Source organism: Cervus canadensis, chromosome 9 (genome assembly GCF_019320065.1).
Source record: "Cervus canadensis isolate Bull #8, Minnesota chromosome 9, ASM1932006v1, whole genome shotgun sequence".
Lineage (NCBI taxonomy): Eukaryota > Metazoa > Chordata > Mammalia > Artiodactyla > Cervidae > Cervus > Cervus canadensis.
The window spans coordinates 176,122-203,126 of record NC_057394.1 but is presented as its reverse complement, the minus strand read 5'-3'; the positions used below and the strand labels follow the sequence as shown (position 1 = coordinate 203,126).

The window sequence follows — 27,005 nt, the reverse complement described above, 5'->3', positions numbered from 1 at the left end:
CGTCACCTGGGAGATTGCAGTGGATAAGGAGGGTAAAGAGTGGGGGATTCCGGCTAAAAGGACATCAGAATTCTTGCAAAAACTGGACGATACAGAAAACAACGTAGCAGTCCGAAAGACAGCCCTGGCCACCGAAAGGGAAAGAGAGCATCTCGGAACGCACAGCGCGACGCCCGTTTCCGGCGCCAGAAGGGACGCGTTTGCACAGGGCTTCCGGGGCGGGGCCAGCCGGGAGCGGAAGTTCCCGTGCTCTGCGCGCGGTCCAGTGGGGTCGGCGCGGGCGCCGGGCGCGGGCACGGCTCCGCCGGGTGGGCAGCGGGACGCGGCAAGCGCGCCTGGCCCGGCCCCGCAGCCATGAACCTGGAGCGACTGCGGAAGCGCGTCCGTCAGTATCTGGACCAGGTGGGGCCGTCCGGGGACGCGGGCGGGGCTCTGGAGACGCGGGTCCTGGCGGCGCGCGGTCCTGCGGCCCTGGGCTTTGGTGCGGGCCGGAGCCCTGGAGGAGGCGTCGAGTGCCGGCCTCTGTTGCAGGCCGGCCGGGGAGCGCTGGGTCTCGGGCGTCTCCGCGCGCCGCGAGCCGGGCACGTGTCGGCGCCTCCCAGTCCGGCCCGAGGTGTTCAGCACACGCTTCGTACTGAACGCAAGTCGAGGGGTGGCTTCTGAACTTCGATAGTAAATAGAAAACGTTTAAAGCCTAGTTGTTCTTATTTGGGCAAGTTTAAGTGAATAGTGATAAAGACAAACTTGTAGTGTCAAAATCAGTACTTTAAAAAGTTCACGTTAACTACACCTCTTCTCCCTGCCCTTTGCTTGAATGAGCATCAGTGTTTAAGGGAAGACGTATTTCCAGAATCAGCAGCATCCCTTTAGTCTACGATGTCACCTAGTTTTTGTAAAATGTATGTGGTCCCAATAAATTGGAAACCAAGAAGGGGAGAGAAAAGCGTGTTCACTGTAAACTGTTAGGTGTTGGATGTGAAATATTGTTGCCGGTTGTTTGCAACATTCAGAACGCTGTATTTTGGTTTGCTGTAAGTCAGATGAGTTAACCAAATGCTTCCGGAGCACTTTTCCTCTGTCTCTGGGGATATAGTGAGGAAGGGGACAGGCCTGTTTTCAGCCTCCAGGCACTAAGGTTGGGCAGATCTGTGACCCTCCCAGAGCATCCCTCTTCCCACATTGATTGGCAGCAGAGTTCCTGGTTTGCATCTAGGAGGCCTGAGGGAAGGACTGAGAACCTTGCTAGTGATCACTTGAATTAACCAGTTCCTTAGATACCTTCTGATGTACTTTTGCAGAGTATAAATTTTTTAAAAATCTGCCTTCTTCAACTTGTGTGTCAACAGTCTTCCAATGATATTTTTATTTTTTTTTTGTACCACTGAACTAAAACTCACCTGGGATAGAAGATTAGAGATATGATTGATACATGTTAAAAAAAAATACTGTATTGAGATGTTGGTTTGTTATATAGTATTAAAGCCTTCTAGTAGTACTAGCTATCTGTGTAAAATTATTGAAATAACCAGGGCAATTACTGCTTTTTCTTTTTATGATGCAGCAACAGTATCAGAGTGCTCTATTTTGGGCAGATAAAGTAGCTTCACTCTCTCATGGTAAGTGACAAATTCTATTTTTTCTCATTTCTCTACCCTTAAAAGAACTTTCTACTTTACCTTGCACCTCTGACCCTTTATGTTTTTCCCTCCAGAGGACCCCCAGGACATTTACTGGTTGGCTCAGTGTCTTTACCTGACAGCCCAGTATCACAGGGCAGCTCATGCACTTCGGTCTCGGAAACTGGACAAAGTAAGTGAGTCCAAAGGTGTTAAAAATGTCGTTAGATTAGTATTTTAGGTATATGTTCTTTTTTATGTGATAATACTTTAAAGAATATTTTAAAGGATTCAGTTTCTCTTATGAAATGTAAAGAGAAATTTCTTGCGTATGTTTCTTTTTGGTCTCGGCATGAGGCATGCAGAATTTTAGTTCCCTGAATAGGGATGGAACCCATGTCCCTTGCATTGGAATCGCCAGGGAAGTCAAAGAGAAATGTTTTATTCCTAATCTTGATCACTTTGTTTTTCCCTCCTGCCACCCCCGCCCCCCCCGCCCCGCCCCCACTACCATCTGGTCACTAAGTTTTGACAATACTGTTTTCTAAATAGTTCTGAAAGTATGGGCTGTTCCTTTCTATCTGATATCCACTCTGCACATCAGGCCTGTAATTTGTCTGTTTTGTTGTTTTAGCCTCTCTCTTTTGTTCAGTAACATCTTTCCCACACCCTTTCCTCCTCTCCAGTTCATCCTTTAAACTCTCATAGGGTGGTCTTCCTAAAACAGATGTGATTACAACGCTCACAGTACCACTCAGTGCTTTCCCAGTACCTGCAGGATTCCCTTGTGGCTCAGCTGGTAAAGAATCCATCTGCAGTGTAGGAGACCTGGGTTTGATCCCTGGTTTGGGAAGATCCCCTGGAGAAGGGAAAGGCTACCCATTCCAGTATTCTGGCCTAGAGGATTCCATGGACCAGTCCATGGGGTTGCAGAGTTGGACATGACTCAGTGACTTTAACTCACAGGCTAAAGTCAGATGCTTTCATGGACACCCCCTGCCCCCCACCAGGCGCTTTGTGACTTCTCTCCAGTTGTCACATAGCCACCACCACCGTCCACCACCACCGTCAGTGCATGGAGTGTGTATCCAGTCATGCTCACCGACTGCAGCTCCTGAGATGTGTGACAGCTACTCAGACTCAGTGCTGGGATGCTGACCAACTCCCAAGTAACCTTCTCCCCCTGGAGGTGTTTCCTTATTCAACTGGCTAGTATTTTTTTGTGCGATTCTTTCATAGCTTGTAAAAGAAATGGTGTGCTGTGTTTATGTCTCCCCTGTTACAACCTCCTTGAGGCAGGTCCTTATTCCTTTTTGAATCCTTGGTGCTTGGCAAACAGTAGGTTCATGACGAATATGAGTTAAAAAGACTTTTTTCTCTGTGAGAGTAAAAGAGGAGTTACGAAAATAACTTTCATCTCTTTTTTGTTATAGTTTTCTTTTTGATTGAAGATGCATGTTTTCTTGATTACTTTTTTGATGGATTAATTTCTTTTCTAGTTGTATGAAGCATGTCGCTACCTTGCAGCTAGATGCCATGTAAGTATGCTCTCGTTATTTGGTAAAGGTTTAGTGCTGTGAATCTTTGCATCCCTCACGAGTGTGAGAATTCAGTATACCGATTCTCCATTTACTAAAAGCTGATGTGCATGAAGAAAATTCTACTTTAAACATTTTAAATTTACGTAATGAGTGGGTACAATATTCATTACCTTTTAAAATCTACAGTGGCTGTGTGTATCTAGTATCAGAAGTCATAGTGACAAAGGCTGTTTTTGTTTTCTACAGTTTGCTGCGAAAGAACATCAGCAGGCTCTTGATATTCTTGACATGGAGGAGCCGATCAACAAACGGCTGTTTGAGAAATGTTTGAAGGATGAAAGTGGCTTGAAAGACCCCTCCAGTGACTGGGAAATGTCACAGTCCTCAGTAAGTAATACAGTAAGAAGCTTCAGTGACATCAGTAAGAATTGCCCACAGGAGAGGGCAAGTGTAAATCACCTTCTTTTACTTCAGTATAATTGTCTTAAAATAGTTGGGTTGCCAACTTAGTTGATTTTCTCAACCCCAAAAGATTTTAAGACATTTCTGAGCCATCAATTAGAGGTTGTAATTGTGTCCTCAGATGCTTGAATCTCAAATAGGCAGACTTAAGCTCTTTCTTCTCACCATTGATGTTTTAAATTCTTTTCCACTTTTCCCTTCTTAACTGTGTTTTGACAGTGTTTTGTAGGTATCCCCAAGAAACCTCGCTTACCTTAGATTGGTTCTTTCCAGGAAGTGGTTTGATGTTACTATTTGTGTTATTTTCTGTATTTCAGTTTATGTACTTCATACCTGCCTGAAATTGCAAATTCCTGCTGGCAGAAATTATATAATGTAATGTAATAGATAACATTCATAGTCAGAGTGCTAATCTGGACTGTTACTCTTTTCTTAAACAACTTTCTTGAAATGTAATTCACATAACATGTAGTTCATTCTTCAGAAGTGTATAGTACATTGGTTTTTAGTATATTTATTGAGCTGTATAATCCTTACCATAATCAATTTGAGAACTTTTTCTTTTTTAATTTCAGCAAGAGATCCTATATCACTTAGCTGTTAGCCACCAATTCCTTCATATCCCAGTTACTCTTTGTAACATATCTATGCAGGAACTTGGTTACTCTGCTCTTCACCATATAATGGTAGGAATACTAAACATTCTTAGGTTTTTTCTTTTGAAGAGACACATTGTTTTTTGTGTGAGGAAATACATTTATGAGCGAGTTGAGGATCATTACTTTTGGACCTCTTATACATTAACTGCTAAGAAATGCATGATTTATTTTTAATGCAGTATTTATTTTATTGAGTGTGTTTTGTTTTTTTTTAATAACTCACAGATACTGCATAGGTCTAAGATTCTCCCATAATGTCCTCTACTATTTTTGAATTGTGATTTTATGATGAATCTCCTTCATCTCCTTACCAGTTAGTGGCATCTCTGCGTGCATGTGTGCTCAGTCATGTCCTGCTCGTTTGCTGCCCCACGGACTGTAGCCTGTGAGGCTTCTCTGTCCAGGGAACTTTCCAGGCAAGATTACTGGAGTGGGTTGCTGTTTCCTTCTCCAGGGGATCTTCCCCACCCAGGAATAGAGCCCCCGTCTCCTGCATTGGCAGGCAGATTCTTTAAGCCACCTGAGAAGCCTAATGGCATCTCTGGACAACCTGTAAGCTCACTTATTTGTGTTTTGAGGTTCAGAGTCTGGAACATAAATCTGGTTTCTACATCCTTTTGTTATTGGTAGTGGTGCGGTGGCTGCTGTGTGATCCGCTTACCATGTGCTGGCTCCGGAGGGTGCCACCTCTGACCCTTACAGCGCTGTGAGTTAGATGAGGAGGGGGCTGGGGCGTGAGCAGCTGGAGCCTGGTCCAGGGTCACTTGGGAGCATCACAGCTGGGGCTGGAGCTCGCCTCGCTCTGGCTCCCGTGGCCAAGCTCCTAACCTGTGCCGCACTGCTGCCCGTGTTCTGGTACTTACTGAGGTTCGTTCCTGAGATGCGCCCGTCAGACTGTCCTCATGTTTACTTAGTATGTGTGTGCTCTGTGTGCTCTCTCTAAGCTGTTGCCCTCTTTGAGTCAGAACAAGTGTGAACAAAGTGGCAGTGACGCTTAACCTAGTTATAAAGGTTTGTTGACCTGAGGGAGCCTAGGGAAGATAGATGACAGAAATTTTACTTTGTTTTTATGATTCCATTAATGTATATTGTGTGTGACACTGAGATGGAGTGAATCCTTTTAGATGTTAAAAAAAAAGAGTCTTCACCTTTGGACAGTATATGATTTTTGATGAAAACTACTTTGAGTAGTATTGACTTGTATGTGACTTATTTTTCCAACAGATAAAGAGTTCCATTTGTCTTTTGCGAGGAAAAATCTATGACGCTCTAGACAACCGAACCCTCGCTACCTACAGCTATAAAGAAGCTTTGAAGCTTGACGTGTATTGCTTTGAAGCATTTGATCTGTTAACATCCCACCATATGTTGACAGCCCAAGAAGGTTTGGAAACCCAGGTGTTTTTATGTTTAGCACAATTAATATTGTTTGTATTTTTTTTTTTTCCTGAGATTTATAGACTCCATAGCAGGCTATGTACAGGTTTTAAAGAAACCCATTCACTTCCTTCACGTCTTCAAGCATGAAGCACGTTGCGGAACACAGTACTGTGAGGTGCTTCTTGTAGTCAGTCTCCTGGTGACCTGAGGTTGTGTAAGAATTCAGGGTCTGATGCCGTGATTACCAGCATGGCTGCACTTTAAATCCCGAGGAGTTTGACAGATAATCAGTGTGCAGGTCCCAACTCCTGACCAGGCAAGTCAGGGTCTGTGGCAGGACCCTGGCATCAGAGGGTGTAAAGCCCCCAGATGGTTCTGAGGTGACGCACAGCCTGAGAGCCACTGGCCGAGTGTGTGGCCAGTGGTGCCAGGCGCCTGCACGCGAGAAGCAGAGGAGCTGCGGTATTAACAGGACTCAGACATACTTTGGCCCAAAGCATTGTTCTCAGCCTGTGGCTTTGTCCCCTGGAGGACGTTTGGCAGTGTCTGGGGAGAGTCTGACTGTCTCAGCTTGGGGGCGGGTGGGGGTGGGGGTTGGAGGTTGCCTGTGGAATCTAGTGGGTAGAGGGCAGAGATTGTCCCCACAGAGTCCATCGTGCCGAGGCTGGGAAAGTGGCCTGGTGGCTCTCAAGTCTGGGGGTGACTGGAGTTGCCCGAAGATTCGCGCACAGCTGTTGTGCGGTTCTCGTCAGCTGGGTCTTAGTTTTCTGTAGTACGTTTGATCTTGTTATTTCCTCTTTTGAGTTCTGTATGCTTAGACCCAGAATAAGCATATAGAAGATACACGCTTAGAATATAGAAGAATAATTTTTGTTGCTGATTTTTTTCACCATAATTACTGAGGACATTGTATTTTTTGTTAATATTTTTTAGAAAAAGAACTTCTTGAATCACTACCTCTTAGCAAGCTCTGCACTGAAGAACAGGAATTGCTACGTTTTCTGTTTGAGAACAAGTTGAAAAAGGTAAGTTAAAACACCAAGTTAGTATTTGCTTTATATAAGTATAGTATTTCTTTCTTTAAATTTGGCCTCTATTCTTTTATGGGTTAAGAATTTAAACATTAATTTTCATTAGTTTAGCACATTTTCAGGAATACACATAGGTTATTTTAAATAATATGATTCCTAGCAAAGCTTTCAAAAATACGTCTTTCTCCCAGGAACAACTCTTATTTTTAAATGATGAAGCTGTCAGATAATGGGACGATGATGTGTGAAAATGAGGGTTTTTCTTACGCTTCCTGTACTTCTGCTTTGTAAAATACTTCCTACCATGGGACTCTGATAAGAGTGAGACAAGACTCAGCCTTGTGAAAGGAGTACTGGGAGCGCTCGAAGCTGGAAGTTTCGAGAGCGTCACACCTGTTGTGTGTGACGCTGAAGCGCTCGGGTCGGGTTGAGTGCGCCTTCAGTGCTTCCCACTGAGTCATGTTTGCACTCCTCTTTTTCAGTATAATAAGCCTAGTGAAACTGTCATCCCCGAGTCTGTAGATGGCTTGCAGGAGAATCTGGATGTGGTCGTGTCTTTAGCTGAAAGACATTATTATAACTGTGATTTTAAAATGTGCTACAAGCTGACTTCTGTGTAAGTACGCCCACTTCTTTTGTGCAGGAACATAGAGCATATAGTCCACTTTACATGACGGTGTGTGGGACATGCTTTCTGAGTAATGGCAACTGACGGGTGAGCCTTTGCAGAGCACAGAGCGGGTATTGGCTCAGAAGAGCGGTCTGCAGACAGAGGCATGCACACATTTGTTGCTTCGTGTCATTAACTCGGGAGTGTCTTTGTCACTCCCCAGTGATAATTTGCAAGTTTGGGAATCCCATCCCGGCCCATGTTTTATAAAGCCCATTCTTTGTTGAAGTAGAGACGAATAAAATCCCTACAGGGATTTTATTTTATTTTATTTTATCCTACAAGTGAGTCAGGCTCACTTGCCAAGCCTCCTCCTCCACTGTCAGTTCTATATACATAGTTCACATTTGTCTTTGGGCTTGCTTAAAATCCTTGAATTCACAAAGGTTTTAATTGACAAGTAGGATTCATTTAATATTTCATATTATTTTTGATCCTTCTAAATAATTAGACCACTTAAATTATATCTGTTAATTTAAAGTAAATGTTTATAGTGATGTTTATATTTATTGCTTCTGAGTAAATCTGGATTTTCAGTTTCATTTATAACCTAATCATTACCTTAACTAAGAAAGTCTGAGGATAATGGAGTTAAGAAACCAAAAATGCATTATAACTCACAGTATTGTGTGTAATGTGGAAATGACTATCTAAATAAACATAGCTAATTGTAATGAGTGCTGTTACATTGTACCTACATACATGATATGCTGCTTTAACTTTCAGAGTGATGGAAAAAGATCCTTTCCATGCGAATTGTTTACCTGTACATATAGGAACACTTGTAGAGCTGAATAAAGCAAATGGTAAGAATATTTTAAAACTAAGAATTTTGATAACAAAAATATTCTGTAACTAGAAATTCTCTCTCTCGAGTCCTGGGTAATTGAGTTGCAGGTGGCAGCTGGGGGAGAAGCTCTGGTCAGACTGAGCAGTGGTCTGTCTCGGCACTGCGGCGGGGCATGCTTCCTTTATCCCTACTTTCTGCTTCCTTTTTTTAAATGTAACTTGTGCTCCAAGATGTCATAACTCTAGAGTGTTGGCTGGCAGTTTGCCTTTTTCTTTTTCTTGTAAAATCCATAAGAAAGCTGATAGGGCAAGAGTCAGTAACTTTAGAATCGTAAGGGGGTAGAGTTTTTGTTAATGTTTTCCGTATTTTAGCATTTCAGAAACATTTAGAGTTTGGACTATATTTGCCCTTAAATCTTTTAAGCTGAATAATCAGCTCTGTCAAGAAGGGTAGCCAGGCACTCCAGCTCTGGGCTTGCTGCTCCAAGTACCGTCCGTGGACCTGCAGCATCACGTCTCCTGCGAGTCTGCTGGGGGTGCAGGCTCTCTAGCTGCCCTGGTCTTTGTGTCAGTCAGGAGGAGCTCACCTTGCTGATGCAACAAACTGGAGAGTTTGGTCAACCACGCTGGTTGTGGGTGGTTAAGATGGTCTGTAATAGGCCCCTGCAGTAAGAGACGTGGGCTTTAAGACAAGCGAGGCTGTTGGAAGTAACCCAAGCGCATGAAGCGCTCTGTCTGTGCTGCCCGCCCACTCACTGCCGGGGTGGGGCGGGGGGTCCATGAAGCCACAGCGACTGCTCCTGGAGTTTCTGTGTTGCATCCGATAAATGAATTTTGTGTCTAGGAAGAAAGAAAAGTATAAAATTATTGCTATGAGAACACAATTTATATGATTGTAAAGAGTTGTAACTGGGGGAAACTCATATCTTAAAATTTACTTGCTATGAATAATTTTATTCTTTTTTTTTTCTTTTTCTCTAATGTAGAACTTTTCTATCTTTCTCATAAATTGGTGGATTTATATCCTAGTAATCCTGTAAGTAAATATAAACTTTTTTTCCTTATAGTATTTTTTTCTTACCTAAACTTTAAGAAAATACTTAACTAGTGTTTAGACAGAGGCTAAATTTAAGTTGATACAGATGTTTTATTTTAAGTTGTTGGAGCAGAATCTTCTAATGGTTATGATAATTAGAAGCAGTGTTCACTTTTTCAAATCACAAAAGTATTTTTTTAGTATGTAACTTAAAAATCTTTTATTTTTTATGATTATAGGAATAATATATGCTTATCATTTAAAAATACTTAACATACAGAAAAATTAAATACTGAAAGTGAAAGTCATATATCTTTCATAAGCAATGTTAATACCTGCTTGGTATTTCTTCTGTTGCATGTATGACAACTTACTGAATTATGCACTGAGTGAATCATTGGGTCTTCCAAACTGCCATAGATCAGAACGAAACATAGAAATTGAAAATGGAATCAGAAACTATGTGCTTAAAGACAAACGTCAGGAGTCAGGGTTTAAGTCTGAGAATAATCTGCACCCCATAGTGGAAACGGTTTATAAAGTGGAGAAATCAGTGCAAGAGAAGTTAGCTGACGAGGTGGAGTCTGTGGACCCAAGCTGGGGCCCGGAAGACAGGGCGAGTCCGGGGCCTCATGCCTCAGATGCTGCAGGCGCACGGTGGGAGGCACCTGGAGCAGCGGCTGTAGGAGAGTCTGGTCTCTCTTCCCCCCGGACCCTTTGTAGACGGCCTGTGCCGGGAAGGCTCTGCCGTGAGCTGAGTGTGTGATGGGACATCTGACTTGTTGCCGATTCCCAGTGCAAGGTTACGTCCCTTTGGTCATGGTGCATTTTAAACTTTTTAGGTGTCTTGGTTTGCAGTGGGATGCTATTATCTCATGGTTGGTCATAAAAATGAACATGCCAGAAGATATCTCAGGTATGAACTTACTGTCTTCCTCCCTTTGTTGTAAACCTACAGGAAGTAATTTCTTCGTTATCTGCTTTAATACAGTAATTTGTAGTACGTTAAAAGCAGTATGAAAGAAAGTGTTTTCTTCAGATTTTATTCAGTTGCATCCATTGTGTTCCCTGCTCTTTATAAGATGCTGTAGGAGGAAGGGGAGATAAAAGTAGTCAGTGGTATAGACCTTGTCTTCAAGGGGCTTATGATGTATTTAAATTTTTATTTATAAATTAGAATAAATATGAATAGTGAATAATATGAAATATTTTGGGAGTTTGTTATTTACAGAGATAGTATTAACCTCTTACTATGAGGACTTTTTTAATAACTGTGAAATTACACAAAACTCTTTGTGAGGTTAGGGTCACTAAATGTGACTGTAAAACAATTCTTGCGGACTTCCCTGGTGGTCCAGTGGTTAAGACTCTGCTTCCACTACAGGGGGCACAGGTTTGATGCGTGGTGTGGGAACTAAGATCACACATGCCACGCCGTGCAGCCTAAATAAATAAATAAAATAAAAAATACTTAAAAAAGAACAACCGGAATGCTTGGCAAAGTCAACAGGTTTATGTAAAGATCTGCTGTGGTATTAGCTTGAGGAGCTCCATGCAGCCCAGTCCAGCTGCCTAGCCAGTGTTAATTCAATTACTCAAGTACAGAAAAAGCTCTAGTAATACCTGTGACTTCCTGCATTACGAACGGAATAGAAAACAGATCTATGGTAAAGTTCACAAACTCTGGACCAGCCTTGATTTCTAGCCCCCATGCTGCCACTTACTAGATATGATTCCTTTGGGAGAGTTCATTTCTCTGACCCTCCCTCTCCTGTGAAGTGGGGAGTGATGTAGCTGTATGCCAGGGTTGTTAAGAAGATGAGATGAGAGGAGAGGATCCTGCACTAGGGGAAAAATTAGGGAGAGCACTCTGACTGTTTGAGTGTTAAGCACTTTAGAAACATGTGCTTGTGGTTTTTGGGAGCAGGATGATTCATGTTATAGCAGTTCTCTTGGACTGTGCTTTGATTTGCTGCACTTATTCAGTGATGAATTCTGCATGAAATGGACCATCTGGGTAAAAGAAATCCTAGAAAATAAAATGCTAAGAAAGTGGGAATGTCACCCTTTTTATTTTTCATGTTTTGTGATATGCTGTCTTTATTCCTGATTGTGGGTCACCTAGTTGAAGAGTGTGTAAGATTATGTAGTCCTGTCCATCGAACCAGCGTGAGTCTCCCAAGTCATCTGTAGGGTGTCACTTAATCTTTCCAGCCTCGATATACTTAGCCTTAAAACATAAATAATCCTGAAAGTTGTTAGGATTAGATGGTGCATATGAGGCACAAAGCAGGCCTTCATTAAAAGGTTGCTGCTGCCACTGATTCTCTCTTCCACTTTGAAATGAAGCTCCTGGGTTAACTAATATTTGTTAAGTCTATGCAGAAAGCTAATGGGTTCCACTACATACCTAGGAAGTTGTGGACCTCTCCTAAAATTACTTAAAATTTTGCTTGTACTGTTAAGCATTATTTTATTTCAAGTGAATTAACACAGTGTTAAATCAGTGTTTAATACATGGACAGCTCATTCATTGACAAAATTCTGATGTCCTTGAAATAGTCAACTTAGGTAAAATTAACCTAACAACTTCAAACATTACACACGTGAATGAAATTTCATCTTTTAGCAAAGCTACAACGCTGGAGAAGACCTACGGGCCGGCGTGGATCGCGTACGGGCATTCGTTCGCAGTTGAGAGTGAACACGACCAAGCAATGGCCGCGTACTTCACAGCAGCGCAGCTGATGAAAGGGTGCGTGGGACAGCAAAGTGGGCTTTCGTTATCACCGTCTCGGCCACTGGGTCGCTAAACTGTAGTGTGTCTTGTTAGTAGCTTATGTTTGTGAAGTAGCTATGGGGGTGAGGGAAGAAAGCTGATGTGACTTTGCCAAGTAGTTTATCCTGACCAGCACAGGGGAGCTCACACATCAGCTGAGGGAGCAGAGGAGGGTGGAAGCTGTTTCTCATGTGCTTGTACAGGAGTGGCAGGGTCCACGAGCAGGGAGATTACTTGTATCCTGCTTCTGTGGCTTCATTCATGATTCAGATTCAGGACTGAGCCTGCCGGTTCCCTGTTAACTGTGTTGGTACTAGCTGAGCCCTGGCAGCGTGCTGCTTTGCGGAGCGGAGCCTGCTGTCCTTCCTGCTGACTCTCCAGGTTTGCACTCGTCTCACTTTGCCCCGTTCTCTCGTGCAGGCTGCTGCTGACCGCGGCCTTCCCTCTGGTGGGGAGGTGTGGGAGTGCCAGGGTGCCTGCTGGCCTTGGCCAGTTACTCACCTCCTGAGAAATGGGAGCAGCAGCAACACATAGGCCTATGCTGACTGTGAGGAGTAGTGAAGAAAATTCTAGTTACAGACTGGGATCAGTTTCTGACACACAGCAAGCACTCAGTGAAAGTTAGCTACCTTACCTTGTTTGCTTGAATTGCATTTGTTAGGTTTGATTTACCAGCACTCAGTTCTGCATCTATATTATTTAGGGTCCCAGCTTTTTTAAGTGTATTACATTTTCTGTGTATGACTTTGATATCTAATTAGCTGTCCATGAAACTATTATAAAAGACACAGCTCCCTAAGAATCCTAGTTTTTCAGGCTGCCATAACAGAGACCATAGACAGTGATTTAAACTAAAGAAGTCAGGTTTCTCCTGTCTCAGAGGCTGGCTGGCCGATTTGGTTCCCGGTGAGGGTTTTCGTCCTGGCCTTCGGGTGGCTGCCTTTTCACTGTGTCCGCACAGACGGGGGACTCGATCTACTGTCCCTTGTAGGGCATGAGCCCTGTTGTGTTGGGGCCCACCTTTACACCCTCATCTAACCTTTATTATTTCCTCACAGGCCCTCTCTCTGAGTGTAGTCACTGGGGGCCAGCATGGGGCCTAAGGTATGGGTTTGGGGGGAGACCTACATTCAGTCCATAAGTCCATGAGCCTGACATATTACTGGTACAGTCCTCCAGATTACAGTTGTTCAACCAGTTATTGACCCACCTAAATGGTCCTCGTACCCAGTCCATCCCGTTCACCAGGACTTCGAGACACTTTCCAGTGCTTTGCTGAAGCGTGGCTCAGTGTCCGCATGCACCCCTAATCTGTCAATCTGGTAAACTGCAGCAAATAATAACAACTTACTGTGGGTTGTTTCTTCAGAGCAAATGCTAGAGTCTGCTAGTTTTATTTTGCTCTTCTTGGTGCTCACAAACCCAGAATAGTTATTACTAACAGTTACTTGTTAGTTACTAATCAAGAGTCAAAACCAATAGTTAACTGTATGACTAACACTTTTAATGTTTCCCAGTTGAGCACTTTTCTAATTAAATTTTCACATTACCTCATCAGGATAAGCATTATTTTTTTCTCCGTTTTACTTCCTTGTCAGAATAGCTTTGTATTCCCTTAGCTTACTCTGTGTTTGGTTAATTGTTTGAAATTGCATGCATCTGTTAAAATTTTCTTTATGACTTCTTGAGCCATTGGTTATTTAAGAGTGTGTTGTTTAATTATCAGATATTTGTGAATTTCCAACATTTTCTTCAGTTATTTCTAATTTAATTCCAATGTGACTGAAGATCATACTCTGTGATTTCAGTGTTTTAGGTTCCTTGAGGTTCTTTACAACCTAGCGCGTCTGTCCTAGAGGACACCCCACACCAGCCCTCCTGTGTCCGAGAGCCCCACTCCCGCCCGCACGCTGCTCGGCTGCCTCGAGTCCCGCCGGGCCACACTGTTGTTCGTGGCTTGTGTTTGTTGTTGCTCCTCCACCTCGTGATTTCATTCATGATTGCAAGTGGGTGTGGGTCTCCCCTCCTCACAAGTGGAGTGTTCCTGTGAAACCTTTTATAAAGCTGAAGTTGTGGAAAGTTTCTTTCTCATAAAAGCAGATACCCTCTTCATATTTCCATTGGTTAGCCAAAACAGGTGGGTCTTTCATGGACGTGAAGTCGTGTAAAGCATGTTTTCAGATGGCAGCTGATTTCCTTATTGAAGTCTCCCAACTGTTGAATTGTCTTTTCCCCTCCAATTCTGGCAGTTTTTACTACTAGCTTTTGGGGTCTCTGTTGTTAGATTCTTGATGGATTTAGCCTTTTATCTTTGTAAAATATCTTCAGTTGTTTGTAGTAACAGATTTTGTCTTGAGTTTGTTTTATTTAATGTTTAGTGTAGCCGTTCCTGCTTATTTTGGTTGCTGTCTGCATGGTGTATCTCTTTCAGTCTTTTCAGTTTCAACTTGAGTCTTTTGAATCTAAAGTGTGTCACTTGTGGACAACAAATAGTTGGAATGTGGTTTTATTATTGATTCTGCCAATTTCTTGCCTTTTGTTGGAGTTTTATCCATTTGTGTATAATATAATTAGTGATAAGGTAGGATTTATGCTTGCCATTTTGCTCTGTGTTTTAATGTTACATCTTTTTTTCTTTTGTTTCTTGTTACTGCTCTTTCTTTGCTTAGATACTTTGTAATTACCACTTTAATTCCCTGTTTTGTTCATACGGTAAATTTTTTGAGGTTTTAGTTATTATCTTGGGGGGTTACAATTAACATCTTAAACAATCGACTTTGGATTAATACTGACTACTGACTAGAGTACTTTCCAACACTAGCAGCCAGTTCTCTGATTCTCCAGACACCTCCGGATTCCTACGAGTCAGTTCAGTTCTCACACTGGTCCTGGGTCACTTGTCCTTCTGACTGACTGGCTATAAATCAGGGGTTCGCACAGCTCCTCCTTGGGTCTGATTATTTGCCCGAATGACTCACAGAATTCTGGAAAGTGTTTTGTTTATAATAAATGATACAACTCAGGAAGAACCAAATGGAAGAAAAAGGCAGTGCAGGGTCTGTGGGTAGGAGTGAATGCAGCCGCCAGCTCTCCCGGGACCGTGGTGTGTTCACCAATTCAGAAGCTCTCAGAATCTCACAGTCAAGAGCGTGTCCAGAGTTCAGGTTCCAGCTTCTCTACCGGGAAGTCTGTGCATGGGGCTGAAAGTTCCAGTCCTCTCAGCACCTGGTCTTCCTGGTGACCAGCCTCGCTCTGAGTCCCCATTAATGTAAATTGGGTGTAATCAGGAGGGGCTTGTGCATGAAAAGGACACACCTCTCACTCAGGAACCTCCGGGCTTTTAGGAGGTCTGTGCCAGCAACCAGGGACAACACCAAATGTGTTTCTTACTTTATGACACCAATTTAATTTCAGTAGGTCAAGTTCAAGAAGAGCTGCAAACAGAAATACATTTATACTGTCTTATCCTTGCCTATGTGGTTGTTTTGTCCAAATTGTTTTTCCCTTTGGATTTGAGTTACTGTCTAAGTGTCTCTCTGTTTCAGCCTGAAGACTCCCTTTAGTATTTCTGGTTGGGCAGATCTGCTAACAGCAGCTTCCCTCAGTTATCCACTGTTGTAATGATTTCAGTATGTAATGTTGTTTTCCAAGGGAGCTGTGAGAAGGAGAGCAGGTATATGTTTATGTCCTTTGTTACACTGACCTTTTTTTTACTATTTCAAGTTCTCTTCGTTTGTTCCTGTGAATTTGAGATACTACCCAGCGTCACTTCCTTACTCCAGGACACATTACTTCCTTACTTCCAAGACTCCGTACTCCAAGTGTCCTTATTCCAAGATGCTATCTGGTGTCACTTACTTACTCCAGGACTCCATACTTTCTTACTCCAAGCTGCTGTCCAGTGTACTGCCTTACTCTAAGACTCGTTACTCCAAGACAGCTTCTGTGCTGTTAGCAGTGAACATTACATTTCTGTATACGTTAGGCCTATCAGTCAAGAGAAGAAAGATGAAATGTAATCACCTTTATTGGCACTCTATTTTTTTTGTGGATTTGAATTACAGTCTGGGGTCAGTAATTGCCCATTACTTCCTCTAGGTATGTGTGTAGAGGCTCTTTGTGACGCTCATGTAGGCAGCACGGCTGTAACTTCAGTCGTGATCCTGGAGTTGCTGAGCCTGGCACCTCCAGCTGGGTGGTCAGTGCTCACTGACACTGTCCGACCATCTTCAGGGAAAGGTTATCTTACTGTGTCACTGTCTGACAGCATGAAGTGATGAAAATTCAGATAAATTAGTTCCTCTGCCTAGTCAGAGTCTATGAGAATAGAATATGACGTATCCCAAGCTCTTTAGCATAGAACTGCTAATAGCCGATGCAGTGGAAGTCCACTCGAGGGCAGGGCTGGTTCCATAGTGGGAGGTGGGACTGACTACAGCCATGAAGGGTCTGTGTTGCTGAGTCAGTGAGAGGAAGACAGTCTTGGCTGGGGCATGGACGTGAACACATGGGGCCTGCCCTTCTGCTTTACAAGGGTTTTGTTTTTGTCTTTTTACTGTAGAATAATGGAAAATAAGGGTAAATAGTTACTAACAGATTCTAGAAGTGGCAGCTGATTATTCTAAAAACTTATTAGGTATTCATTAAATGTAAGTAAATGAAGTGTTAGAAAAAAGCTAAGTGCTCTTTTTGGTATGTTAAAGTAATTTTGCAGACAGGGTTTGAAAATCTGAATTCTAAAGTTTTGAGTGTTGAATATGTGAACTTTTCCAATACTTTTAGGTGTCACTTGCCAATGCTTTATATTGGATTAGAATATGGATTGACCAATAACTCAAAATTGGCCGAAAGATTCTTTGGCCAAGCTCTAAGCATCGCACCAGAAGACCCTTTCGTTATGCACGAGGTTGGAGTGGTTGCATTTCAAAATGGAGAGTAAGTACCAAAAAGCTCGAGTCTGTCTGTTCCTTTCTGTAAACAGAGCAAAACCTTGATAACCAGAGTTTAACCTTAACTGGCCAGTGACTCTTGATAAGATGTCTTATTTTTAGAAGGAGGTGGACAGTTAAAAAGAAATAGCAACCATTGCCTTGGAAGTCTTTAAAAAGACTAAACCGGGCTTTGCTGCCCTCCCTGTGGGCTGGCACAAGCTCTCAGGTCCAGGCCTGGGCCCTGCGGGTGGGCTGGAGGCACTGCAGAGCCCCTTGTCACCTCTTTGTTGACCAGGAATTGGATTCATACATGTGAGAAAGAGTCTCACAATTTTGAAACAAAAATGTTCCCCTTTCAGAAAGTTACCAGTTAATCCAAAAATTAACCCAATTAGAGTGGCCCAGTCTCTGAGTTTCCTGGTCAGTAGCTGAGGCTTGCTGTTGTCTTGGATGTTTACAGAGCAGGCAGTTCAGCCTCGTACTGAAAGAACTGCCTGTAATCCTTTGCACTAAACTATGGGTAAATTTTAAACCAGTAAATTAGTACCAGTATAGTGTTCTCTGTGGCACTGGTGTGTATTCTAAAAACTGGGTTATCTAGTGTTTATGAGTTTGGAGCCTTTTAAAATAATGTATAATAATAATTTCATCCAGTCAATTTAGTTGTAGTCTATTTGGTGCCCCTCCGCCGTCCCCCTCCCCCTCGTGCTTCTCTTGGTTATTTCACAGTTTAAAATGATCCCCAAGCAGAATGCTGAAGTGCTGCTTGTACCCTAAGTGCAGGAAGGCTGAGATGGCCCTTGAACAGAATGTAGGGTTAGGTAAGCTCTGTGCAGGCAGCAGTCACAGTGCTTTTCCTGTGAGTTTGGTGTTAGTGAATCCACAATATACATCGAGCAAGATGGTGCCAAGCTGGAGCCTGTGTGAAGCAGGTACTTCAAACAGCTGGTGCATCTGTGAGCAGAGGAGCATGGTTTTTCCGCTGGGTGCGATGCTTTGGCGTTAGCTAAAGTGGTGCTCACAGTGTGTTTATAGGACCTGATGACTCAGAATAATGAGGATATGCTGTCTTGCCTGAGTATTGAGCTCTTGTGAAGTTAACGCCATAAAAGGAATCATTTGTCTCACTTGAATTTTAAAAAAACTAATTACAGAAGTTTACCTCATTTTTATTATTAGAAGGAGATAATTCAAATATTTTTAAAATGTTTATACATGCCAATTTTGAATAAACTGCAACTTTTTCCCTCCCCTCTATTTTAGATGGAAAACAGCAGAAAAATGGTTTCTCGATGCTTTGGAAAAAATTAAAGCAATTGGGAATGAGGTATTCTATATAATATCTGTAAATACACACACACTCATAAGTGTGTTTAGTATTGAGTGAAGAAAATAGTATTTGTCTTGCCTAGTATATATTAGCCTAATATTTATCGTAGCAAATGTTTGTTAGTATTTGACTTATCATGGTACGTGGTGAAAAATGAGTGTGAGAGGGCAGTTGTGGGCTAGTTGCTTCTTCGGAGGCTCTGGTTTTGATCTGTGGGCGTAGTCGGAATGCATTTGGTGATTGTTCAGTAGGGAGAGCATGTGATGATCCTGGAAGTGGGTGGGCACTGCCACGTCTGACTTGTCCTCTCTCTCTGATGAATGGGTACCTGTAGCAGCAGATCCCATTTCTGCAGGAACAGGGCTAGGTGTAATTAAAATTGTTGTTCTTCCTTACCTGGTAAATTTAAGATGTGTTTAGATCTATAACCAGGCTTTGGCTCATGAAAGATGCATGAATCTGTGCTTCCAGCTCTCTTGGATGTGTTGAACATGATACTATATTAAATGTGGCAACTTTGGGCGCCTGTGCACCTCCCTAGGTCAGAGGTTTGCATGTTGTTGCTCTTTGTATCCTGATTGCTTTTATTCACACCCATGTTGTCCTATTCTGTTCCGGCCCACAGGAACACTTACCCACAACACACATCTTCCTCAGCTGTCAGTTTCTTTTTACTGAGGAGACGGTCGGAGCTCCCCTGGGCTCCCTACCAGGTGGCAGCTTACTTGTCCCTGTAGACACAGCTTTGCTTACTTTGGCCTCTTGTCACATGAACTTAAAAACACTGTATTCTGTGTGTCTGCATGTTTGTATATAAGCGGGTCATCCGCAGTTCAGTCTTGGGTGGTCTGGATGATGTATGTGTTTCTGTTAATACAGGGCTGTGCTTGTGAGCTTGCCCATTTTCTAAGGGTTGAATACCTTAGGATCTTGCCCCTCAGACTGGAGCAGCGTGTCGGCATCACCTGGGAGCTTGTTAGAAGCACAGACCCTTGCGTCTGCTGAACCAGAATTGCAGCGTTAGCAAGACCTCCAGGCGATTCTCATGCACAGGGGAGTTTGAGAGGCACTGTTGCAAAGCACAGTTGAAACTGAAATTATGACTTTGATGATCTGAAGGCACTCTGGGTTCTTGCAGACATTTAAAGTAATGGTTTAAATGCAAAAGCACAATACTATTAAATTTTCCAAGTACCCATCAAAAAGTTACATGAGGAGGCAAAGATACTGTGTGACTTTGTTGCAGATGTCAGAGTAGCAGCAGGAAAGCAGTTGAGCCTAAGAATCATAGAGGATTTGTTTCTTTCACATGGGCAGTGCCTCCCAGAGCTGGGCTCAGGGGAGTTAGAGTGTGTGGCCAGGTCTGCTGACTCACTTGGTCCTGACTCATGGCTGCCTGTCAGCTGTGTCCTGAGCTCTGAGCTAGGTGTCGGTAGGCAGCAGAGAACGGGCTCGATACTGACCGCCCTCAGATCAGTGTGGATGTAACTCGGCAGTAACGATGCAGTGACAGAAAGGGCTGTGACTGAGGAAATAAAGGGGCCTGCACAGACTTGCGGGTGGGTCAGGATGGCCTACTGGGTTCAAGCAGATGCACTTTAGTCCTGAAGGGAGGACGCTGGCCAGGCAGAAGTAGGTAGCAGGGCATTTCAGGTATTGCAAAGGGAATGTGCAAAACTTCAGTATGGCTTGGGTTTGAATTCACAGAGAACATCAAGAAACAGGGCAGAGGGTGAAACATGGGCCTCCAGGGGCCTTGAAAGGGCGTGAGAGTTTGCACCTTGTCTTGAGATGCTGGTGGGACAGGAGCGGCTCGTACGGGCAGCATGGTCAGACAAGACTTGTCAGTGGCGGCATGGGGCTCTGTCAGGGGTCTGATAAGCAGGTGCTCCCTGGAGGGGTTGGGGTTGGGGATGGCATGGACATGTGTGGGGCACTCAGAGGGGTGATGTTATGGAGCTGGGGTGCCGGGGGAGAGGATGGGGTTAGCATGTGGCCTGTTGGATTTGCAGTGCTTGTGAGATTTCTAAGTAGAAACGTGTACTAGGCAGATGGAGAGTTCTGGCTGGAGGTACAGAATTTGGGCATCTTTAGGCATAGACGGGCTCCTTGAAAAAATTGTGCTAATAAAATAAACCTCAGAAAGTGTCTTCCAGTAGGAAAGATGGAGAAGCCACTAAACCTTCTTGCTCAGTGCTGTGGAAGCACCAGGAGAGAGACCCTCGCACAGATAAGTGAAGTCCTGCAGTGCAGACGGGTCAGGGTGAAGCTGCTTGTGAATCGTGGTCTGATGTTCTTTGTTTTAGGTGACAGTTGACAAATGGGAACCTTTGTTGAACAACTTGGGCCATGTCTGCAGAAAACTTAAGTAAGTGAAGTGAAGCGTTTTTCAGAAATTCTTTGTGACTTAAATTTTACTTAATCTTGTGTAGCTATTTCCACAATTTTTTTTTTTTTCTATTTCCATATTTTTGAGATCCTTTAGTTTTCTTGTACTTGGTTCTTCAGATATAGGAAGCAACAGAAGAAATGTTTTTATTACCTTTGTTAATATAATTTTATTTTAGTAATATATTGAGAATAATAATAAGTTCTGAAGAATTAGGACAGTAGGACCTAATTAAAGCCATATCTGTATCTTAACTCACTGTTTTCCTCCAGATACCAGTTTTATGGAGTGATAATTGGTATGATATTAGATGACAATTGAAAAAGGGACTCTTTGGTTAAATAAGTTTGGTAACCTTGAAGTTACTCAGGATTTAGCAGATTTTTCGGGGTGTCTTGCAGTCTTCACTGCGCGTGATGAGCTGCATGTCGTGCTTGCCCAGCAGCTCCGGTGCCGAGACTGGATGAGCTGCGGTGTTTCCCAGACAGTATCATGCGCGAAACCTTTTTCACCAGGGTTTCTGCAGAGCAAGTATTCTAGAAAAGTTGGAGAAATTTCTAGTCACCTGCTCCAGGTGACTCCTGTGGACCTTAAAGCAAAACCATTTAGTTCCTTTAACTACCCCTGGCATGGGAGGCTTGCCTTCACCTAACAGAGGCCTTGCTGTGTGATGGGGCCAGGCCCAAGAATCAAGGGTGGGGTTCAACTGGTAGCCCTGTAGGACTGTCTACACTTGGCTGGAAGACACACTCAAGTGGATACATGGCAGATGTGAAGGGCCTTGCCGTGTAGACTATCACTCTAATGTAGGAAAGTGTTTCTGTGTGTGCCCATCCGGGAAGACCCCCTGTACCCACTGACTGCTTCTCTCTTCCTGTTCTCCCTCCTCACAGGAAGTATGCTGAGGCCTTGGACTACCACCGGCAGGCCCTGGTGTTAATCCCTCAGAACGCATCCACCTACTCTGCCATCGGGTATATTCACAGTCTGATGGGCAACTTTGAAAATGCTGTGGACTATTTCCATACCGTACGTCTTTCATTTGTACCAGAACTTTAAATCTGGTTGAGGGTTACCACTTGTTTGAAACATCTTTCCTCGGCAATATTTTCTTACTTCAGAAAAGTGCAATTTAAAATTTACGTTTTAAAATTCTTCAGGCAACCTTGTGTTTTACTCTTATCTTTGCAGAGAACAGTGTATGAGTGTCATATAGTTCTCACCACATTAGAGCAGATGTGAGCCTTACCTGAGTATCTGTCAGTGCAGCTGAGCTGGGTGCACGTCTAGGGAGCCCTTTGGGAACTCCAGTCTTTCTATTTATGACTTAAAAGTGATTGCCTTAGATCATGTGACTACATGAGCAGAACTGCTGCTCTAAGCTACCATTAATAATGAGAAAGCAAAATGAAAGCAAAAATGATGCTGCCATTTAAACTTTAATGTAATTCTTTCTTGTCACTTTGGTTTTTTTGTTTACTTAGAAAAAGTGCTCTTTTGGACTTACTAGGACATAGATTTTTGTCAGGGATCACTCTACTATCTACATAAAAAAGAAGATATAAGTGAAATTGTTAGGATATTCATCAGTTCTTCACATTCAGAGTTTGGTTCTTGTAAGTCACTTTTGTACCTAGTGATCAATGTTCCTGTTTTCCCAAAATTGTGTCCACATGCCAGTACACATACCCCACTCAGGTTTCTCCCAGCCAGCAGCATTGGCTCTGCCAGAAAGTGTTACCAGAACCTTTTTGGATAATGCCCACAACTCGGTGCCTTCTTTGGGCGTTCTTCAGGTGGTGTGCGGTCTAGTTTGTGCCGCTGATGTGGCCGCCAGGCCCACCCTGCTGATACCGGCACACTCACCACAGTGAGGCCAGCTGGCAGCAGTCATAAGAAGCCGCCTGTTGCAAGACTTCCGAAGTTCAGATGCTAGGATTTGAAAAAACGTGGGTCTTCAAATTGATGAAATAACTGTATTTGGAGAAAGAGATAAAATATGAGAAAATACAGTATGTCAAAGTTAAATTAGTGAATGATAGATTTGTAACTGATTTGCAAGGGTTGGTTAGAGATTTCAGGGAAGATGAAGTCCTGAAGTATCACGGAGATGACCAGATACTTGCTGAGCAGGCAGGAGTGTGGACTAAGCAAGTTTTCTAGTTTTTGTGACCTTTCGAATGTCTATATTTGAGTGTTACATAATTTATTTCTTTTCTATGTTTTAATTAATACAGAAGGCTTTGCGAACTTTTTAAAAATCCTTCTGGAGGGCAGCATTTCAGACATAAAAGATAGAATAGTGTAATGACCCTCCACGTACCCGTCACCCAATTTCATCAGTCATCAGATGATAGCCACTCATGTTGTCTGCATCCCCACTAACAACCTCCCTTCACTGCTGTCCTGAGTTCCTGGAATATTTAGAAATGAGATCCATGGCAATGCTTTAAGCCAATCAGAAAGAAACAGATTTTCTTGTAATAACCAGGCTGAATCTTTTCTACAGGCCCTTGGTCTTAGGCGAGATGATACATTTTCTGTTACAATGCTGGGTCATTGCATTGAAATGTACATTGGTGATTCTGAAGCTTATATTGGTAAGATTATAATTATTCTTATTGATGTATTCCATATTTTAGATTGTTGTATATCTCTGTTTAGGTTTCTCAGATTCTCGTATAAAGTTCTAAGTTTGTCTGATCATTCTTGCTATAGTAGTATCAAGAATCTCCATTTATTTCAGTGGAACAGCTTGTGGGAATTAATGATTCATGGCTTCCCTAGTGGCTCAGAGGGTAAAGCGTATGCCTGCAATGTGGGAGACCTGGGTTTGATGCCTGGGTTGGGAAGATCCCCAACCCAGGAGAAGGAAATGGCAACCCACTCCAGTACTCTTGCCTTTAAAATCCCATGGATGGAGGAGCCTGGTGGGCCACAGTCCATGGGGTTGCAAAGAGTTGGACACGACTAAGCGACCTCACTTTCACTTTCTTTCACTTTCACTTGCTGCTGCTGCTGCTGCTGAGTCGCTTCAGTCGTGTCCGAGTCTGTGTGACCCCATAGACAGCAGCCCACCAGGCTCCTCCTTCCCTGGGATTCTCCAGGCAAGAACACTGGAGTGGGTTGCCATTTCCTTCTCCAATGCATGAAAGTGAACAGTGAAAGTGAAGTCGTTCAGTCGTGTCCGACTCTTCGTGACCCCATGGACTGCAGCCTGCCAGGCTTCTCCGTCCATGGGATTCTCCAGGCAAGAGTACTGCAGTGGGGTGCCACTGCTTTCTCCGTTTCACTTTCTGCGTATCCATTCACTTTAAAGTTGAGTACTTGCTATATGCAAAATACCATTTTAGAATATGTGTGATATACAAGAATCAATCTATTTGCATAGCTGAAAAAATCTTGAGAGATTTTTCTAATAAGTAAATGCTTTACTATTTTACAATGCAAAGTATAGGATGTTATCTTGGCACTTCAGTGGACTGTTAAATTGGCTTATGTTCACATTTCAGCACTATGTAATTTTTAAAATTTTTATAAAGGATTAGCAAGTCATAAGGTAAGTTGCTATGGAGTTGTTGGAAAAGACTCTGATGCTGGGAAGGATTGAGGGTAAGAGGAGAAGGGGATGACAGAGGATGAGATGCTTGGATGGCATCACTTACTCATTGGACATGAGTTTGAGGAATCTCAGGGAAATAGTGATGGACAGAGAAGCCTGGCGTGCTTCAGTTCATGGGTCACAAAGAGTTGGACATGGCTTAGTGAGTGAACAATAGCAAGAACTGCAAAGGTAAGTTGGTATGGAGTTGTACTCGCTTAGTCAGGAACATTGTAAAGGAAAGAATGTTGCAGTGAGGTTACATCCTGAGATCTTGGGGTAGGCAAAGACTTCTCTAACAGGATATAAAAGCCTAAGAAGAAAAAATGTTAAATTAAGCTTCAATAAAATTAAAAACTTGAGAGCAAACAGGCACATTATAGACCAAGAGAAGTCCCTTACAGTGCATAAACTCTTCAGGGAACTAGTCTAGAATACAAAAAATCCTACACATAATCCTACGATAAGAAAAAGTGTCATCAAAAATGGGCAAAATACTTGAACAGCGTTTCACCAAAGAGAATATTCAAAGAATTAGAAGCAAATGAAGGTGCTCACTATCATTACTTATCAGGAAAGTGAATAAAAGCCCTGATGAGATATCACTATAAACCTGCCAGAATGGCTGAAAGAAACGAACACTGATATTGCCTGGGGCTGGCGATGGTGCAGAGCAGCTGGAACTCTCACACGTTGTTATTGCTGGATTATAAATAGGTCAGACTCTTTGGAAAACAGTTTAACAACACATCTGCTGAAGTTAAACAGGCCTGTTGTTGCCAGCGTGCTGCTCTGGCCAGCAGAGACATGCCATTTCTCACAGCCCTGCAGGTCCGTTGGTGACTCCTGTGCTGGGCTTTCAGTTGGCAGGGCTGGTGGTCTAAGATGGTGTCATGCACAGGGGAACCTCACTGACAGAGCTGGGCCTCTCCGTGGGTCTTTACCCCAGGCGTCTTTATAGCATGGTGGTCTCAGGGCCTGAGGGAGAAGAACTAAAGTTTCAGGGCCCCCTGAAGGCTACAGTTTGCACAAAATCATTCCCATCACATTCTTTTCATCACAATGAGTCATGGGTTCAGTCCCTGATCCACGAAGGTCCCACATGCCACGGAGCCCCCAAGCCCGTGGGCCACAGCGACTGAGCTGGCGCTCCAGCGCTCGGGAGCCTCAACTGCTGAAACCTGCGCTCCCAGAGCCAGCGGTCCGCCACAGGAGAAGCCGCTGCAATGAGAGGCACCCCTCCACAACTGGAGAAGCGCCTGTGCAGCAGTGAGGACCCAGCACAGCCCGAGATAAATGTGTGAATGAAAACTATTTAAAAAAAAAAGGTCTGGAGACCCAGTACTAAGACGGACGTTTGCCTGCCTCATAGAGGTCTTACAAAGGAGGTTTCTAAGGTTCATTGCACGTTATTTTATTGAACATATAATGTTATGTTAGATTTGGGTGTACAGCATAATGATTTAATATCTGCATTGTAAAATGACCACCATAGTAGGTCTAGTTAACATCTGTCACAACACAGAAGAATTTTTTTCTTGAAACAAGAACTTACAAGGTGTACTCTCAGCAACTTTTGAATATGTAAAACGGTATTATTAACTGCCATTGCCATGCTGTACTGTTTTTATCTTTAGGAGACTTGCATGTTATCTGTCAAGACATCTATTACTGAAAGCTATTAGTTTGAAGTCTGTAAAACTTGTCTTGTTCACGTCAGAACAGTTGAGCCTGTGCTAAGTCACTTTAGTCGTGTCCGGCTCTTTGTGACCCCGTGGAGCAACCTGTCAGGCTCCTCTGTCCATGGGGTTTTCCAGGCAAGAATACTGGAGTGGGTTGCCATTTCCTCCTCCAGGGGATCTTCCCAACCCAGGGATCGAGCCAGCATCTCTTAGTTCCCCTGCACTGGCAGGCAGATTCTTTACCACTAGCGCCACCTGGGAAGCCCTGATAGAGCTTGGCCTCTCCGTGGCCCATCCATTATTCTTACAATTTTGATTTGTGGTAAATCAATGTGTTTTTCTGTGCCTGAGACTCGTGACTGTACTTGGGCCAAGCGCCAGCCAGGAGTTCTCCATCTGCAGCTGCTGAGGAGGTTCTGCCCACAGGCTCCTGTTGGTGCTGACTCCTTTTGGGGTAGGAGGCGGCTACTGAACGTGACCCAACTGTCGTGACCCAAACGACAGAGCAGTGTTATGTATTGCTGGAAATGACAAACGGGATTTTCTGTTTTGTTCTTACTGTGGTGTGTCTGTTTTTTTAGGAGCAGATGTCAAAGACAAACTAAAATGTTACGATTTCGATGTGCATACAATGAAGACATTAAAAAACATTATTTCACCTCCATGGGATTTCAGGGAATTTGAAGTAGAAAAACAGACTGTGGAAGAAGCAGGGCTTGCACCACTAGAAACCTCAAGGAAAACTCCAGATTCCAGACCTTCCTTGGAAGAAACCTTTGAAATTGAAATGAATGAAAGTGACATGATGTTAGAGACGTCTATGTCGGACCACAGTACATGATTCCAGGCTAGTCCCACTTCCCCTTTGTCTTAGAGTAAGTCTGTTTCCTCTCATCCTTGTCTTAACCATTTCCAGTTTCTCAACATGCATCCGGACCCCACCTCTGCATTTAGGAGTGGATACCTGCCTTAAGAGTTTGGATTGCACACTTTTGCAGCAGATGTTTTCTGAATTACAAAATAGTGATGCAAAGTGAAATAAAGAAGGTAAACCATCTCTTACGTCTTTTTTTCAACAGGCTTTTATTTGGGGCTAATTTTGAACTTAC

The 27,005-nt window shown here is 43.3% G+C and overlaps 2 protein-coding genes across 2 annotated transcripts in view; both read left to right on the top strand.

Moving 5' to 3' along the window:
* Nucleotides 1-235: 235 nt before the first annotated feature.
* On the top strand, nucleotides 236-26,953 carry CDC16 (cell division cycle 16). The gene is made up of 18 exons (XM_043477547.1): nucleotides 236-402; nucleotides 1,562-1,616; nucleotides 1,712-1,809; nucleotides 3,116-3,154; nucleotides 3,404-3,544; nucleotides 5,503-5,662; nucleotides 6,592-6,683; nucleotides 7,172-7,305; nucleotides 8,086-8,165; nucleotides 9,135-9,184; nucleotides 10,027-10,100; nucleotides 11,814-11,939; nucleotides 16,746-16,898; nucleotides 18,158-18,221; nucleotides 20,531-20,592; nucleotides 21,507-21,642; nucleotides 23,123-23,213; nucleotides 26,478-26,953. The coding sequence occupies exons 1-18, from the start codon at nucleotides 355-357 to the stop codon at nucleotides 26,735-26,737; spliced, it is 1,863 nt and encodes a 620-aa protein (XP_043333482.1). The 5' UTR covers nucleotides 236-354; the 3' UTR covers nucleotides 26,738-26,953.
* UPF3A (UPF3A regulator of nonsense mediated mRNA decay) overlaps nucleotides 26,812-27,005 on the top strand; it is a 27,515-nt gene continuing 27,321 nt past the window's right edge. Inside the window, exon 1 of the mRNA XM_043477550.1 lies at nucleotides 26,812-26,943. Within this exon, the coding sequence (XP_043333485.1) occupies nucleotides 26,923-26,943 (21 nt within the window). The 5' untranslated portion in view covers nucleotides 26,812-26,922. The remainder of the gene's footprint in view (nucleotides 26,944-27,005) is intronic.

Coding starts and splice junctions, on each gene's coding strand:
- CDC16 (XM_043477547.1), top strand. CDS start 355: ATGAACCTGGAGCGACTGCGGAAGCGCGTCCGTCAGTATCTGGACCAG. Junction 1,810..3,115: donor GGTCTCGGAAACTGGACAAA/GTAAGTGAGTCC, acceptor TTTCTTTTCTAG/TTGTATGAAGCATGTCGCTA. Junction 18,222..20,530: donor TTAAAGCAATTGGGAATGAG/GTATTCTATATA, acceptor TCTTTGTTTTAG/GTGACAGTTGACAAATGGGA.